General features: G+C 48.6%; 2 protein-coding genes across 2 annotated transcripts; one reads left to right on the top strand and one right to left on the bottom strand.

Moving 5' to 3' along the window:
- Positions 1 to 147: 147 nt before the first annotated feature.
- UCRPA7_3995 (hypothetical protein) lies at positions 148 to 1,390 on the top strand (the record flags this gene model as incomplete). The annotated part of the gene is made up of 2 exons (XM_007916551.1): positions 148 to 749; positions 808 to 1,390. The coding sequence occupies 2 exons, from the start codon at positions 148 to 150 to the stop codon at positions 1,388 to 1,390; spliced, it is 1,185 nt and encodes a 394-aa protein (XP_007914742.1).
- A 400-nt stretch (positions 1,391 to 1,790) lies between these two features.
- On the bottom strand, positions 1,791 to 3,597 carry UCRPA7_3994 (putative proline-specific permease protein; the record flags this gene model as incomplete). Its single annotated transcript, XM_007916532.1, has 3 exons — positions 1,791 to 3,231; positions 3,322 to 3,375; positions 3,434 to 3,597. 3 exons carry the CDS (start codon positions 3,595 to 3,597, stop codon positions 1,791 to 1,793), a joined length of 1,659 nt encoding a protein of 552 aa, XP_007914723.1.
- Positions 3,598 to 18,913: the final 15,316 nt, after the last annotated feature.

Raw genomic sequence — 18,913 nt, 5'->3', positions numbered from 1 at the left:
TCTCTAACACGCGCCCGCAAGTCAATATTTTAATCGAAACGCCCCATCATGCTCCGTTCCATTCTGTCATGTTGCTTTGTCTCCTGAGTGCAAACCAACCCAATTGACTCTACAACACTTGAGACATTCATTCCAACCATTACCGAAATGCCTCCCAAGCGTACAGCACCCTCCACAGCCGCAAATCAGGCTAAAAAGGCCAAGACCGGAGCTGACCCTAAAGCTCCTCCGAGGAGCAAGCGCTGGTCAGCCGTCTCCGGCTCCGCCAATGCAGACGCCGAATATAGACAGATTGCTTCAAAGAACCCCGATGAGTTCTTCTCTTTCATGTGCACTTGCCCGCCTCGTTTTGCCGGCGGGAATGATGGCGACGATGACAGCGAAGACGAAGAAAACGAGGACGAGGACGATGATGACGAGAACGAAAACGAAGGTGCTGGCCGTAGCGGTGGCTGCGGCCGTCCCAACTGCAAGTGCCATAAACCCGCAAGCGAGCATCCTGACCACCCATGGATCATTACGAAAGCCGGATACCGCAAGTTGTTGACAATGCAGATCCTCGTTACGCTCCGAGACCCTGATAATTTCTCCATGTACACATATAACGATCATGCTGCATATGGAGCCATGGAGGTGGTGGAGAATATGATACTTGACTTCGTAGAAGGCGCTCATAGTTGGAAGGAGCAGTGGATTGTGTGCGAAGCCCTGGCGCAATTTATACTTCGCGAAATTGGCCCATTCGTGATGTTCGTTCTCATGCTAAGTCCACATTTTATGTTCTACATGCTAACAGTCTCTCTTCAGGATCGACGACGGTGAACGAGTTGCTGTCATGGTTCGTCTTCTCGGCACCATGTTTCTCACCATGCTTGCTCGCCTAGAACGCGAGAACCTTCTAGCCGAAGGGTCCGAGGTTAAGGACCTAGGCGTCGTTATGGCGCTATGGGTGAAAATTGCCTCTAACATGCGCCGTGACGACATCCTGGATGACGACCGAGAAGATGAGGCTGGATCAAAAGCGCAAGGCCTGACCTTCAACGCTTCTGAATTTGACAATTATATTCTTGCCTACGCAGACAAGTTTGGCATTCCTTTGAAAGGTCCCAAGGACATCGAGGAGCTGCTGTCGCAGTGCGATGGCGGCATCAGCTTGCCCGCAGGCACCGACAAAAAGAATGACCCCTGGGGATGGGCGGCAGCACTGAAAAAATACGAAAGTGACTACGGAACAGGCCGTGCTGGTAAGCCCAAGATTGGGGGGGATCAACTGGATATCACCACGTGGACCAGCGCCCAGCGAAAGGAGGCGAGCTTCGATAACAAAGATCCACTAGCAAAAAAAGACATCGAAGCAATCAAGAAGGGAATGGTAATCCAGCTCGCATGAAAGCGAGGTGTTGTTACATCATCGTTGCGATTCATTATTTGTATTCTCACATGGCTGGGAGTTTGAAGGGTTTGAAGGATCACTAAAGTTAATTCTAGATGCTACATTCGCTAGGACAAATTTCTCGTGGAAGTAATAATACGAATGTGTAGACTTCGTCAAAAAATTGACCGAATCTCAGCTCGCTGTTCCTTGTAGCTCCAACCTCCTATCCTTCACGTGCGTGACCTTTTTATGTGACGCACCCCTAACTTGATTGGACTAGTGTATAACTCTCCCGAGTTACTTCCTCGCTCCGTATGTACTTCTCAATGTGACGGATCGAGCTTTAACGGCGCTTTTTGTGCCAGTCCTGACTTTGGATGCCTTACTCGCCTAGTTGATGACAAAATACCATAGTTTAGACGATCCAGAACCAGATTCGTTCCAAAAAGTTTCTAGGGACTCTTGTCGGCCACACCTCGGCATCTAGTGCCGCTTTGCCAGACCAGAGATCCGCGGATGCTGGCCTGATGAGAGATGTTCGTTTGTAGATTTTCCAGAATATATATAAACCAAAGTAGATCGGTATTCCAACGTAATCTGCGATGAACGTCTGGGCAGACCATCGGCCCTTAGTAAAGACCTCCCATCCATTGAACAAGATGATCACGGAAAAAAAGCACAGGGCAAACCATGCAGCATATGGTTGGAATGGCGACCTGTAATGAAGAGTCTTGCGATCAACGTTTTGGACCGCCAAGGCTTGTCGGAAACGCAGGTATGCAATGATGATGCTGACCCATGTGAAGAGCACAGCAACAGTGCCCAAGCTAAGGAAATAATTAAAGGCTTTATTCGCCCCTGCAGATACGGACATATAAGCCAGGCCGCTCCAAATAGAAGTGAAGGCAATGCCGTAGATTGGAATTCCACCTTTGGTGCACTTGAGGAAAATTCGAGGGGCTTGTCTGTTCTGAGCAAGGCCAAAGAGGTATCGTGAGCCCACAAACACGAAAGCGTTGGCAGAGGAAGACGCCGAGCTCAGGATGACTGCATTTATAATATGAGGGAGAACGGGAATGTTCGCGTTATGAGCAGCAATAACCCATGGTGAGGCGCTACCCAGCCGCTCGTCGTCGCTCGGGACAAGCACGCTAATGGCGAGGGATCCAAGAACGTAGAATATCACAATCCGCCAGATGAGCCGTTTAATAGCTCGGGGAACATTCTTGCGGGGGTCGGCAGCTTCACCTGCCGCTGTTGCAACCATTTCGACACCACCATAAGAGAATGCTGCATACGTGAGGGTCGAGAACATGGCAAAGAAGCGTCCAGTATCACCAGTCGCCACAACTTCCTTCATCACTGGTCCAGGATTATACCAGTAACGGAATCCAAGACGATCGCCGGTAGGGCTACCCCCAAGGTCCACAATGAAAGACATAAGCAAGAGACCAAGAATTGCCAAAATCTTTATGGCCGCAAAGATGAACTCCGCTTCACCATAGATAGAAACTGCAAAGATGTTCAGGGCCACAACAAGTACGATGAGAATGCTGATCCACACGGCGGGGCTGATGTCATCGTTCCAAAATTGTATTAAAACAGCGGCGGCAGAAATATCAGCACAGATGGCAAGTGCGGATAAGTACCAGATATTCCAACCAACTGCGAATCCCATTGCAGGATCGACATAGCGGGCACAATATTGTGGTATTGCTCCAGGAAGTGGCAACCAGGTTGTCATCTCTCCAAGGCAGGTCATCATTGCGTAGACGGCAACACCGGTTATTGAGAATCCCAGGACCACCGGGAGAGGGCCTGCTTTCAGGAAGGCTCCGCCGATACCGAGAAATAGACTGACGGGCTTTGGTTAGCCAATAGTCACTACAATAGCTCCCTCATTCATTCAAAGAACGTATAGAAGGCTACTCCTCCTAGAAACTTACCCAGTTCCGATTGTTCCTCCTAGTGCAATGAACTGGAGGTGGCGGGATTTGAGACTATCACGTATTTAGCAAGTTGTTTGAGTCAATGCCACGATTCTGTCGATACACGTACCCTCTTTGAACATATCCGAGCTCTTGGGCAATTGCAACTCCATAGATCTCCGCTGCCTCTTGAAAAGCTGCGTTAGTTCGCTTCTGTTTCCCGATTTGGATGCCTGAGCTGTCATCGGGTAGGTTGTTATCCACGGTGATATCGTTCTCCTTTTCAGCTACCATTTTCATCTATTGAGAGACAACAACAACAAGAGGTTCTAAAGTAGAGCTGTCGACAGACAATTGGATCGATTCCACAAGAGTCAAATGGTTAAGATTCGAAAAGCAATATGCGGCATGTGGATTACACAGGACAGCGCAGACGGGGTTCACCGGCTGTCGGCGGATGACTACAGCTTGCTAAGGTTGGGACCACAAAGAGCAGGCCAATCGCAACTTTTGATAACGAGGCACAAGGTCACATTCGGAACGGGTATGCATATGATAACATCGAAGTTTGAACTTCCTTTTCCGGAGCTGGTGTTTATTTCAGCCAATTGTATTAAGTAGAGTTCGAAGGAGTCAGCGATCGCCGGGCAGGCTTGCCAAAGCCAATCATAATGCACCAATGTTCCCGTCACATACCCCTTTGGGTGGACTTATAACAGCTGCTTGCAGTACTGGAGTAATATTCTGATAGTCCAGATTTCTCTACTTCTATGCTCATTTTCCTAGGAAGACAAGCTTCACAGCTACCTTTCAGGCAGGAACAAGCAAAATCTTGATAGAAGACTACTGTCTTTTCTTCGTCAATGATGATCAAGCTAGCCAATTACATGAATGTTTATAGTCTGAATTAGAACTTCGAGTATCTATTTAGTACAGAGGACACAGTATTTCATGATGATATTCGTTTTGTGGACTTCAAAGTCCCTCTACGGCACAATCATGAACCCAAATCCCGAATCAACAAGGCCGAAAACACTTGGCGCTGGGCCATCTCGTCTTTTAGTCTATACAAATCCCACAATATTTGGCTACTTAGCAGAACAGATGGTTTCGCCAGCTAAGATTAACATACGTTCCCATGTACGAGCCTATATAGTCTGTATTTCAAATGGTATCAATGTAAATCAAAATGCGACAGCTGTGCTGCTTTTGCCCTTGGAGGGAGGTCGGAAAATCTCAGATTTCGCCCGCCAGCAGAACATCAAAATGTATTTGGATGATGCTTGGATTCGTGATGAAGTTTATGCTGGAGCTGATACTCTTACTGGCTTCTGTCAAGTGTTTGATGCCGTGACCAAGTGCTTTTCAAATGGCTGGGTGCTCCAATTAGAAGTAGGTTACTTCGCAGCAAGGACTAATTGATCGTGCAAGGTGAATTTGAAAGGGCATCGGAGGAGGAATTTACCAAAGTGGTATACTCGCAGCTATGGCGCATACAGTCCCTGAGGACTCATTTGGTAATGGGGCTGATGGTAAGGACTCTGTATTGGCCGAGTCCAATCAAAACGCTCAACGAGCAGCAGATCTTTGGCCTTGACGCAAGGTAAATTGTTGGCTGTAACAGCAACTGACATGGTATCTCTGGAATTTGAGGACGCATATATAATTCGCGGGTTGGTGAGACGGCATACGAACATGACTTATCATGGGCGGGCAGTGACTCGTCGTCCACTATCGCACGTTTCGCCTCACATCTTCGAAAGCTGGTTTTCATTGGCTTGATAGGGATATCCGAAGAACCTATCTATCGAGTCGAGGAACTATGTATTGCACATTGCGGCCCAAAATGGATGAAGATGAAGTGGAAACAGCTGAAAAGTCGGGTTTCAGAGAGAACTATAAGCTGAAATACGACTGATCTAGCTGAAAATCGTACAACTCGCGATTATGCTGAAGAATAGATAGTAGTCTGCTGGTGCTGTAATGCAAAGAATCTCTCCTATCTTCAATTTTCACAGCATGCACAGAATACCTCTTGGTTTCAATTCTTGAAAGATCGTGAGAGTGGGCTTTATTCAGACTCGTCGCGGCAGCATCTGTGTTTTGGTCATGTCCTCTAACACACAAGTTATCAAGACACAGGAAGCATGAAAAAGTTCCCAATAGTAAATTGGGGTATTAATCGAAGTGGCTAGCAACGTGATGGGCGACGGCAGCTTCGTCGCCGGTGAAAGATCCACACACCGGACAAGTCACCATCTCCGAATTTTCGGCCGAGCTTGTGGTGGCCTCATTTGAAGTCGGTTCAGGTGCTTCTTCTGTCGCAGATCTCCTAGCACCTTTCCCGCGGGGTTTCTTTTGCTTGACATAAGCATCTAAACCAATCTGTTGCGCAGGGGGCTCCTCTGGCTCTGAGCGGTTTTGGCCACGATGCTGTCCTCTGCGTCCTCTGGGTGTGAAACTCGTTTCGGATTCTGGAGGAACACCTGCCTCTGCCGCTTCCTCGGAACTTTGACCATCGGAAGCTGCGAGTGTCTGGACACGCCCAATCCTGCCATCGACGAGGCGCACTTTGATGCCCCTGTGATGATAGCCCCTTGTCAGAACATCTTTGACAGTCCCAGACACGGTTCGTCCTGTGGGCTGGTCGGCTTTTAGGACGATGTTGACCCGCGCGCCGGGGACGACATCCCTGGTCGTCGGGACTCGAGAATGTGCCGATGAGGCTGTGCGACTCATGGCCGGTGAACAAGTGTCAAAGCAACGAACATGGCAGCAGGGTTTCAGTGTGGGCCGTTGTGTGACGACCAAAATAGAAGCGAAATTTTGGCTTTGGCGGGGTTGTAACCTGGTCGCGTAGATGCATACGAGTAGCGCTGAAGTGCCCTGAGATTATGCATGTTCAGAGGGAGTTCGGCTCTTCACCTTTTCCGGTTCTTCTCACGTGTGGGTGTGTGCGAGATACGAATTAGCGAAAACCTAAATGCGACCCCCCTGGCGACGTCTCATCAGCCTCAACTCGAGTCTTCCCTGTTGTTACTGCTGCTGCCCTTCATTAAACCGTTAAATCCTTCTGCGTCGGCTCGCGTGTCTCACCCCGACAAATTCTATTACTCAGGGGCTCAATTTGTCGCGCGCAGGTGGCTCGATGTGGTTTGCAGCCGAAATGATGCGGTCAGGGGCTTGATCCTTCTGCGGTTTTTAAATGGTTGCCTGAAGATCGACATTGGCACCGACGTGTGTGTGCTTCCCCAAGGAGTGCAGCAGCCGTTGACGCCCGTCAATAACAGGGTAGAAAAGGCTCGGTGCAGGACTTCTGTGCATTGAACTGGCTCATACATAGCATCAGTAGGCCTTGAACGAATGCCGTCGCAACTAATGTGATCGATATTGGGTACGGCGCAGCTCTGCGCCGCAGCCTCACGCGGGTCACACTCAGTGACCCAAGCGGCAGCCGCCTCCTCGTTTCTTGTAGGACTGGGGACCCCCTTGACGATATTCCTCACCGTGTTCCACACTGGCGCGCCGCCATGGATGTGCCCAGTCGAAAGTCAGTGCATCCATGGTGGGGGAGTCTGTCGACTTCTTTTCAGCTGGATGCAGACTTTGGCAAATTGCAGACGCCCAACTCTTGGATAGGTGAGTTCTGGCCAACCATGGCCTCTCTTTTTCGTATGGCAGTCTGGGCCAAGCAAGCTCTCAATATGCCATCCCCAGTTTGATCCGGTTGAGCCTTGCCAAGGCCACTAGTGTCTCACACGCAATGAAGCCACCCAGTGCATCGGGCTTGAGCTTTTCATTCAGTGCTCTGTAAGCTTGAAGAGATCGTATTTGCGCGGTTTGGTGGTCGAGGTTCAAGAAAAGCTCCGGATACCAACCTAACGTCTCAATGGAGTTGTCTTCGTGATGGAAAATCCTTGCGACTGGTGTTGTTGAGCTTGGTTCATCACAAAGGGTCAGGTTAGAGATCTGACGGGTCGGCCAGGAGGATCAAGCCCATGCGAATGCAGGCGGATGCCCCTAATTGTATCAACATGGTGACAAAGCCCAACGGGGTGTGGCTTGCACATAGACCCTAGGTCAGGCTCTTGTGTGGGCTTGGCTGCATATTGCGACCAAGCAGCCTGTCGTGCTCATATAACTCGATCCGTGTGCCCTCAACATAGGTATTTCCACGAGTTCTGGGCTGATCGCGTTCTATTTCGTCGGGTTCGTTGTTGCTGCGCGATCCAGCCTTCTGTCGACACCGATATACCAACAAGCGCGCAGCTCCACGGAGGAGGAAAGGAACAGAAAAGATGGGGGAAACAGATGCGGTAACAATTACACAGACCCGCCAGGCGCACGATGGTACTGCTCCGGCCGGCCCATTGACGACCGTCTTCACACCAACGGGATCATGCACTTCGACAGAGTCTCTATATTGGTGGTCCACGTGTATGCCTCCGCGATGGAATCTCTACGGTAAGCAACTTTTGGAGTTCATTTCCACCTCTCTTGTATGCAAAGATATGGTCCCAAGCTGGAAAGTTACTCCCGAGACGTGTCAATTCAATATTTCCCTACCCTCAATATCCTTAGAAGGCAATTGCTGATACCAGATGTTGTAGATGGTGCGGCCTCGTATTATTCGCCCGCTGTATGTCCTTCTGGTATGGAGAGCGCTGCGTCACCACCGTCTGGTTATGGGCCTCCAGTTGAGTCCACTGAAGCCGCTATTGTTTGTTGTCCTTTGTAAGATACAACTGCCAAATGCCCCTTGAGTGTGTATGATCTAAATCATCGAAGCTCTTACTCTTTCGCCGATTACTCAAGTTACTTCTACTGTGAATCGGAGTATCAAACAACCACAACAGAATATGATTACTACTACGACTCGAGTGCCGGCGAGTATTCGACCACATCGTCAATATCATACCTGACAAGTACGACGCGGACAAAATATGCTGTCCAAGTGCGTTGGGCAGCTGCTGACGAGTCAAACCTTCCCTCCGGCGCATATCCCACAGGATTGGTGGCAGCAGTGTCAGCGGCTAGCGCTTCGTTAAGCTCATCCGGAGGTCCTGGTCCGTCAAATTCAACAACACCAGTCCCCACGGGCAAATCGCACAGCGGTCTCAGTGCTGGTGCAGCAGCCGGAATTGGTGTCAGCGTTGGAATTGTTCTCATTGCTCTGATGGGTCTCGGTCTTTTCCTATTCATGCGACGCGCCAAGAGAAAGCAGTCCGCGAACCAGGGGACAAATACGATGCCACCACAAGATGCCACCGCATACAGTGCAATGATGCCCGTGGTAATGACACCGCCAGCTGGAGGAGACATGCAGTCAATGTACCAAGTGTCCGGATACGCACCTTCACAAGTACCCACAATGCACAGCCAATCCGGGATGTTGTCGACCGACGAACAATTACGAAGAATACAGGAGCGAAAGTCGAGGTTGATGGAGATTCAAAGGCTGGAAGAGGAAGAGATACGGTTGACATCGCAGTATCAGGGACAGGAGATTGACAGTCAGCCAATTGACCCCAACCGTCCACACGAGCTGAGCGCTAAGAATGAGTAGGAAACTGGCAACAGCAACCCCAGCATCCACAACCACAGCATCCACCGCCGAATTGATTTATTAGAGAGATACCCGATGTGTGGGAGTAGGGGAAAACAGCCTAATTCATTCTTGTTCAAACTTTTAAACCAAGTGCATCGGTCTACCGTGTCACGTATTGTAATCCTAAAGTAGGATGTAATGAAGCTTCAGAGGTCAGCAAGGTCAAGCTCACAGCCACACGCCTAGTCGGAGATCAGTAGTTTATGGTGGGCCAACTAGTCTATATCCTGATGAAAATTAGCCAGCGCTTGAGCTGTGATTTAATTCGAAGTTTTCGGTGATCTCGGAGTTGCTTCATCTTAAATGTATCTTTGCGTTTCTTGACAAGAGACAAGTGAGACCGCCCAGCTTCTTCAATCAGTCTTTCGGCTGATAAAAAACCCCTGGAGTTTGCGGCTGGATCTAGAATGTTTCAGTCTTGGCTGCAAGTCATAGATGCGATGCGGGTGTCTTAGGCCGGAAATCCAATCGAGATTCCTAGATTTGAGGTGGTCCTGGGAGACACTTCGACCAAATTGGCAGGTACGGCAAGTTAGTGACGTACCAAGAAGTTTTACTATGTGAGAGCCAATCGATAGATAAGATTTCCAGCTTCTTGTCAGCTTTCATCAGTATTGCTCCGCGCGCCAAGATGAGATTTAATGCCCGTCTTACCAGACCATTGGGATGTATATCTCGATTAGAACCTATATAGAGACGCAATGAATTCTGCTGTCTGCTGCGAGCCTGTGACATCTCCTAGACAATCTGCGTCATAATAATGTCGACCACCGAGTTTCCAAAGCCTAAGTCAATTGAGGGGGGCTGTTTGTGTGGTGCCATTCGATACCACGTCGACTTTCCTGAGGATCATGACTTTATAGAATCGGTTTGTTATATATTATTCATACTCGCCTATATTCCTAAGCCGATGCTATTATTTCAAAGGTTTCTGACCGTCGTATCTTATAGTCCGGTACTTGTCAATGTACCCAATGTCGCAAGCAAACCGGCTCCGTCTTCTTCCCCTGGCACAAGGTGAAGCCGACTTCTGCTTTTCACTTCACAACATCAACAGATACCTTGCGCCATTACAGCGCTTCTCCTGGCGCACGCCGTGGCTTCTGCAGTAATTGTGGTACATTTCTGTACTGGACAGCCGGAACGGCTTATTCAGTGTCTATTGGCTCTATTGATGCTCTTTACCTGTTTGGCGAAGGCGCTGGCGACGGCAATGATGTCCCACCGGGAGGATATAGCCTGGCACTATGCAGTGGCGGCGGCGCCCATGAATGGTGTGCGAATGAGATCAAAGGTGTCACTGATGATATGCCGTTCCTGGGAAGAACGAGGGGTGAAAGAGTGGAGCGATAATTCTGCGATCAATTGTGTAGCCAGATTACATTGAGATTTGATCCAGATAATAGAAACCACTTAACCTGGCAAACAGTCCTAACTAGACTCATTCGAAGATTCTCGTAGGTTGTAGCTCTTCATCTTATTTAAACCCATCATCAGGTCTTCTACGCGGAAGTAGACACTCCAAACCCTACATTCCCTTTGAATTGCCTAGGCACGCTTCCTTCACGGGATCAGTTCTCGTCATTCCTATAGTCTCTATTTCACTTCAATACCCATCAGCTCGGTATAGAAAACTGATAAGACAAATAAGTCAGTTGAAGATCACCATAAAATCAGACAGCCCGTAAGTTCCTACCTAAGGTCGAGTTTGCTAGAATAGGTCCGACGGTACGGTTCCCGTATCCAAACTCAGGCGGGATAGTTAGCTTCCTACTGGGAATTAGTACATATCTGAGCTTAAAATATCCATCGTATTATAGTAGTATTCTTCAAGAAAACTTAGCTACTCAAGTACGTACCTCTTGTCTCCTACACACATATCCAGCAAGCCCATGTCCCACCTAGACGGTAATCAGTCCATCTGCCAAACACCTAATTGCTCCATTGCCTACCCTTTGATCACGTCTCCTGCACCGAGTGCGAACCCAAATGGTTCTGATCCGCTCTCGTCATAGCCTACTTATATCAACACACTGCACCAGAAATGGTTATTGGAGACAAACTCGAGTCAAATATGGTCCCATCAGTGAATGTACCATTGTAGTTAACGTCGATAAAATCGCCGTTTTTTGTTTTGTTAGTGCATTCAACGGCGTACGTTACTTCAATCTCAAGCTCTTGAGCAATTACCCCCAACGCGATTGTTGTTACATTTGTGAGAACGGCGAGTTTCATGGTGAGAATGCGGACATTAGTTGAAAAGAGGACCGAGAAGAGCAGGGAATTGAAGCGCTTAAATTCGCAGGTATGCAAAATGAGAATCCTTCTAGGCTGAATACAGCGGATCAATATCATCTGAGTCTAGCATTAAGAGTCCTGGGATAATGGTGATAAGCAAACACTTTAACCGCTACAGGAAGCACATATTAAAGATTACCCCAGCACTCCGAGAGATCTTCGGGAGTGATGCAATCCTTGGACCGCAACCATGGTAATGCCACCATAACTGTGAAATTATCATTGAGATTGGTAATCTTCTCGTGTGATTAGATTTTGGGTCATCACCCATCTCCTGCCTAGCAAGTTGAATGGATGGTGCTAGATCTGATTATATCGGCGCAGCTGAATGATGGCCAACTGATTTCAAAGCTTCGATCAAATGAAAGAAGAGAATCAGCACATTTAGAGGTATTGTTTGACTTGAGCCTCATTCCAGTCCCAAAACTTCTGTGTTCCACCTGTGCCACCTTCACTCTCCGACTTGGTCGCGTTAGGTAAGTCCTTCCGAAGAGTATGAAATCGTCCAAAGGGGATCACTGGTAAGGTTAGTCCTATCATCCTGTGGCTCTTCTTAGTAGACAGTAATCACTCACCATAACTTCCAGACTTATCTAAAGTAATCTGTGGGGACATGCCGGCGAACAGCTCAGTGCATGCCCCATAAGCAGGCGGATATCCGATTATTTTGGCCGTGACTTTCAACGCAAACCCTTGATCTCTTGCAAGCTCAGACGTAAGATTTCCGGGGTTAATGGGAATGCTGATAACGCCATCTGCCTTGTAGCGTTTGGCAAATTCAACCGCTAATGCCCAAGCCCCGACTTTACTCATACCATACCGCTCAATGGCAGGCCTGGGCTTGTGATAGTCCAGATTGTCTGTGGGGATGCCCACATCCTTCTCCGCATAGAGCTCTAAGCCAAATGATGATAGCCAGACTACACGAACTGTAGCAGGCGGCTCTGTCTTTGCAGTTTCAACGAGTGCTGGGGTGAGGAGCCTTGTGAAGAGAAACGTGCCAACGCAATTGACACCCAAAGCAGTCTCAAAGCCTTGAACAGTCTTCGTAAGAGGGTCGCTTCCAATCAAGCCTGCATTATTGAAGAGTACGTGAAGCTTTGTCTCCTGAGAGAGAAAAGTTTGCGCTGCTGACTTCACCTTTGCTAGGTCACTAAGATCAAAAGGTAGGAAAATCAGCACACCCGTTGATGTAGGGGTTGATGTCTTGATGTCTTCAATGGCTTTCTTGGCCTTTTCCTCAGACCGCGCAGCGATGTAGACTTTGGCATTCTTGCTATAAAGCATCCGGGCTAGCTCTTTGCCGACTCCAGTATTTGAACCTGTAACAATGTAGACCTTGCAATAAAGATCCGGTAGGTCCTTATCCGTAAAATCGGGCTTTGGCGGATGAAATTGAGCCCAGACGCTAGAGAGCGACGGTGAAGGCGCCATGGCATAAACCACACGCGGTAAGGAAGTTGTATGTCGATCCCAAAATATAGTATAAACTCGAAGTGGCGTAGTATGCTTTTGTACTGCCACCACAAGAAAGGGAGGTGAAAGTCTTATTTTGGATGTGGCAATGATGCGAGCTATAGGCAGATGTCGTCAAGAAAAGGTGTCTACTGACTGGACAAGCGTAAATGCTTCAATGCCAGATCAAATTGGTGTGGGAGACGAGCTTTCTTATGAACGCCGAGCTCCTATGCTGTCGGGTACCGTCACTTCTCCTTTGCATCTGACATACCCACCCATGACTCGGCTAGTAAACAGCAGCTTAGCAGGGCAGGTAGAGCATCGGGCCAGCCACCTCTGTGAGAGGCCTGCTTCTATAGTACAACGGTTTGGGCCGATCGGCGTTTACGCATTAGAGAATTCTCGGAAAACCAGTGAAGTCTAGCTGTCCGGACACCCGGTGGTCTGCTGATTGTCGTTGAGTGGGCAGTAGTTCATGTCCGTAAACCGCCCTGATATGAATCGTCAACTTACATGGGCCATGGTTTTGGGGTCCAGTGAGTCGTCAGCACTGTTGATTGGTGCATCTTGATATGCAGCTAAAATCGACCGCCAATGATAGTTGAGATTGGGCGAACTAGCAAATCAGAGCACAGGAATGCGGTGGGTCACTTCGGCAGATCCTACGAGCCATCTGAGACATGATATTGACCAGAAAGATTGCTGATGTAGGCGAGGATAGCCTTAGTGCATCATCTGCAATCCCTCAGCCTGGCAATGCCTGGTCAAGTGACAAAGACCAGAAACAAACTGCATGCCTTACTCACTGAAACATCAGTCGACTAATCAAATGATGCGCGGGTTATGGTTAACACGGAAAATGGCTCTTGCCACCGTGCTTGGCATAAGATTGTATGAACAGGACAAGTCATTTACCTTGAAGGTGAACAAGGTACGATGCTGCTAGATCATATATACTATTAACATATCAATCAATGATTCTGAAATCGTTGCAAGATCTTCCTGCCAGTCATCGTTCCCAAAGCCCTCACGCTCTCCGCTCCACGGATTTCGTGTATTTTATACACAACTCCTAATTTTTGCTTGAACCACTTACGCAGTTCAATGCTCAGCAGTGAGTCCACACCAACTGCTTCCATAGAAATATCAAGGTCTAGCTCCTCGCCTTCCCGCATCCGGAACGCTGAAAGAGCCGCTGCAATCTCCTTTGCCAAGTATGCCGCTGACTTGTCTGTCTCAAGAACAGCCGGATTTGCATTGCATTCTTGAAGAAATTCTTTGATGCTGTTCACATTCGCTTCTACATGATTCGGTTCCAAAATCACAGGCATACCCTTGTGTAGTAACAAGGTTCGCGGGTCGCGCTGCCAGGACGCCGGGCTCAATGAAGTCGCCAATGTCTTGCCAACCCTCATGCCAATTGCCATCTGGCCTCTGCTGGTGTAGCCATTGAAAATGGAAGTTTGTTGCTCTGTATCAGCATTAGAACGATCCAGCATCAACTCGAGTGCGTCTAGAAGATCTTGTTCATGCAACGCATGCAAGGAGTCGGCTCGCATGGCCTCAAGACGATATGTCTCCTTCTCGAGAATGCCAATACCACGCATCATTCCGATATCAAGAACTGAACAGGGCAAGCCGAGCGAATGACGATACTGTACAAATGCATCAAGGAAGGCGTTGCCGGCAGCATAATTTGCCTGTCCCACCGGGCCGCCTAGACCGGAGACAGAACTGAATAAGAAAAAAAAGTCCAAGGGCTTAGTAGACAGTTTTAAAGCGTTATGGAGGTTCCACGCCCCGCGAACCTTTGGCAAGACGCATGTCTGCCACTGCTCGTAAGTCATGTCTGTGAAATTGACATCTTGCAGGACCATAGCAGCGTGTAAGACACCAGCAATGGGATGAGTAGCAACGGCGATCATCCTGCGTACGTCGTCCATGGCGCTGACATCGCCGGATATGGCTTGAACATTACAGCCTTGGTACTCAAGCTCTTTGACGTAATCAGAGTATTTTTCGGCGGCAGCTCCTGCCGATCGAGAGAAGAAGATGAGATGCCGTGCTCCCTTCTCCACGAGAAACCGAGCAATGGCCTGGCCGAGACCACCGAGACCCCCAACAAAAACATATGTTCTGTCCGGATGTAGGTGAGTTTGTAGTCTACTTGCACCTATATGAAGAGTCTTTTCTGCATCTTCAGGCATGTTTAAGACAATTTGCTCCCAACCTTTGACATTACTGCTTCTGTAAGCCAGAGCCTGAGCCACCGAGGCAGCATCGAATGCTTTAATCTGCACTTTTGATTTTCTTTGGCCTTGCTGGCATAGTTCTACCGCGCGAGCGAACACACTGGAAATTTTGTTAATTTGTCAAATTACTGGACTTACCCAACTCTTTTGCCTTTGAGTCTACTAACCTCTGAAAAATATGGGCACGATGACGAGCAAGTCCGGTAATGTCAACGCTTACGTATGTTCGATTGTCTCCAAAAAAGACCTCTGGTTGAAGTATCGCGGCATTACTGTCGCTGTCAATCATATCTATGAATAAGCCGAAGGGCGCCACGCAATTCATGGCTTTGGCTCGATTGACACCGGCTTTCAGATTGAGCACAACCTCGAAACCCTCAGGGTTGAGAAGCTGTAAAGATGATGATGTCTCATAGTATACGCGGTCCCTAGATACACCGCAGCTGTTACAGATATACTCTGCCTCTTCTCGATTTGCCACGGTGCAATATGTCTGCAGATATGGATTAGCTACCTTTTTAGAGATGTGTTGTCTGTGTGTCGAAATATACTAACTTCAGCACCAATAATATCTGCTACATTTAATGCCACGAGACCTCCCGTGCTACAGGCGTAAGTTATGAGAAGAGACTAAGAGTATGAGCTTTATCTGAAATTCCACTGCGAAATAATTTGACGTACCTGACCTCTGCTAAGTCTTGCAACTTTCTCTAGTGCATAGACTGCCTGTATATAAGAGCGAGGAATAAAAGGAGCCTCTGCAGAAACAAAGCTTTCAACCTTTACGCACTGCGCTTCTGACACCACCGTCCGCGTTGAACAGGAGTCACTGCCGAAGAAAATTACTTGATCTCCCGTATGGAGAAGTTGAACCTGTGATCCAATGCGGCTCACAACGCCATTTCCCTCGTAACCACTACAGCCCATTTCGGGAACAGCGATAGTTGCAACCTTGACTTCAACAGAATGCTCAGCCAAATCAGCTTCTTCTGAGCGGACCCATTGCACGTCCTGTGGACTCCCTGAATTATCGACCAGTAGTCTTTTCAGACTAGGCTGATGTGTGTGATCCAGCAGTTCATCGTTCACCCGAGCTGCTCTAAATCTACTTATCATGATAGTGCCCTTCGAAAAGACATACTCTGAATCCGGCTCAACACTTTCGTCATGAATACTGCGGTACTGGAAGTTGTCAAGCAAGTCTGCCACTGCCTTCCACGCCTCGTTGTCGTAGCGATCCACTTCGAGAGTAATGATGTCGGCTGAAGTCTCGTGGCGGATAGTCCGTAAAGCACCAATGCTCAATGCAAAGTCTGGCCTTTTACATTCAATTTGACACGCACTCGTCACCCACAGCATACTAGTATCATGCACAGACATGATTGACTTTTTGAAGGCGCTGAACATGTCTGGTGTCATGTCGCATAGGAAAGGTTCCTCAAGGTCTAGGAGGCTGATGATGGGCTTGCCGGATGGTAGCTCCTCGCCTATCAAAACGAAAGACGTCTCAATGCCTCGAGTCGCGGCTAGAAAGCTCGTAAAAGCAGAGATATAAGGATTTGTCGTATTGCGACAGAGAACGTATACTTTCTCTACAGATCGAATTGCTGCAATGGTTGGGCGGGCGACTATGACGCTGCTTGACACACCTTCAAACATCGACGTATCTTTGCCGTCGAACCCGGTCTCATGCAGGGCGGCTTGCCATGCATCTATGCTGGCTTCTCTATCTGGCGACCACCAGGGCGATTCGAGGGCTCTGAGATACCCTATTGTTGCACCATTGGAATTGAAATCCTGGATCAGGAGCCTTCCGTGTGGCTGCAGAAGTCTCCTAACAGCACACAGTAAATCTGTGTGCGTTGTCTCCTGATCAGATTTGGTCTCTGAAATGACGGCAAGATCATAAAAGGTCTCCTTGCAGCCTTGCGATAGCATATCCCTCGACATGTCCATGGTTAAGAACTCTATAGCTGGATACTTATTGAACCTTCGTTTTGCGTCCTCGACTGTCTCTTGGTTGGGGTCAATCACTGTAAAGCTGTCATACAGATGGACTTTTTGCTTTGATTGGAGGTATGTGAGCAATCTACCCAGATTGTCGCCGCTTCCAGCGCCGATCTGTAGAATTCGTAGGCGAGGATTTTGGTGGGTTAAAACAGTAAAGAAATCTGCCATATCAACATCATCATGGAAAAACTCCAGAGTCTGTGCTTTAGAACCAAGATTGGTCGGAATTGGCGAATCTGAGACCCCAATCATGGAGAAAAACGCCCTAGCATGAGAATAGGTCCAATGTATGCGAGATGCAATGTCCCTCACAACAGTTTTGTCCCTGGAGCAGACGTCCAGAATGTCTTTTATGACGTGCTGCCTAACATTTGATTTCATTGCGACCAGTTCCTGGCAGTCTGACACTCCGGCATAGGTTCCCCTAACCGCGGCTTCGTAAGTTCTATTCAGCCAGCCCTTGAGCATTTTTAAGTGTGAGGAGTGCCCTTCTAGGGCTTCAAGCTCAATTCGAGTTTCTAGAAGGCAAGCAAGTGCAAGCCTGTTAATTTGAATCACTGATCCAACATTTTGAGAATGATTGAACAACCGCGCTGGTGTAATGAAGTCAATGTCGGCTTTCCATTCGAGGATAGATCCGGCATGCGGATCTTCGTCGACAAGCTCGTTGGTTCTGTAAGACGACACCTCTAGGCCATGGAGCTGGAAACATACTTTCCCATTGCAGATACCAATGAAGTCAGTAAGTGCACCGCGCTGGGGACTATTCCTTGTCTCGGCCTCAACAGCAATAGCACCCGACTGATGCTCTGTTATATACATTTCTTCGATAAATTTCGGCACCGACGCTGAAGTAAAATTTCGTTCTAGTCCTCGGGAGGCCGAAACCATCCCTAAATGAAGACAAGAGTCGAGGGCTGTCGGATGTATCGCATATTGTGAAGTATGTTGAGAAATTGGAATGAGATCCGGAACGATGGCTTTTGCTTTGCCTTCGGTTGTGTGGGAGCTTATCTCAGTAAGGCCGCGGAATAAATTGCCGTATGTTAGGCCCCGTCGCTGGCAGGCGTAATAGAAGCCTTCTGCAGACATCTTCCTCGGTAGCTCTTTCGTGACACTGGAGAGCGGCATCAAGGATATTGGCCCTCCACGACTTTGTCCTGCCACTAGCCTCGTCCATATCTCACCACTCAGCGAGGAAATAGAAAAGTCGTACCATGGCGAGGGCTTTGCATCCTGTATTGGCACAAGCGAGGTGATTATCTCCACAGGTTCATCGCCGAGTATGAGTGGAGATAGGAAGTTAACATTCCGTACAGAGTAATCTGTCGACCCGGTAAGCTGTCTCACTGCTTCACCAATCATGGCTATGTATCCTGTTGCAGGGAGCAGGATCTCGCCGCCAATGCTATGGTCTCTCAACCAAGGCACATCTCCAACCCTAAGCTTGCACCGCCATGCGGGTAACGCGTCGCCAGTGTAAAGAACGCGAATCCCAAGGAGCTCATGTTGGCGGAATCTACGGAATCGCCAGTCGCGAGACACTCGGCCTTCCATCCAGTACTCGGCATCATAATGCCAATTGTAGGTTGGCAGATTGGTGAGTAATCTGCCTCGAGCGTTAAGAGTGTTGAGATCGATCTTGTAACCTTTCGCCCACAGCTGACCCGCAGCCCTGAGAATCGAGGCGTGGCCATCCATGTTGCGAACCAGCGTCGGTATATAATCAGCCGTGCGATTGTTCTTCTGCAGGATCTGACGGAGGGGCCCAGACATCGCCGAGTGAGGCCCAAGCTCAATAAACGTGGCAGAAGGAAAGTCAGATAGCAGAGTCTCGACCGCAGTGCTGAAAAGAACCGGCGAAACCATATTAGTAGACCAATAACTTCGAGGGAAGTCGACGTTGAGATTCCCTGTCACAGAGGAATAAAATGGCACCCGGGGCTGTCTACCAATAGCAATACCAGCCACTCGAGCGTCAAAA

This window comes from Phaeoacremonium minimum (genome assembly GCF_000392275.1).
Source record: "Phaeoacremonium minimum UCRPA7 unplaced genomic scaffold PA7_03_scaffold_301, whole genome shotgun sequence".
Classification (NCBI taxonomy): Eukaryota; Fungi; Ascomycota; class Sordariomycetes; order Togniniales; family Togniniaceae; genus Phaeoacremonium; species Phaeoacremonium minimum.
This window is presented reverse-complemented; position numbering and strand designations above follow the sequence as displayed.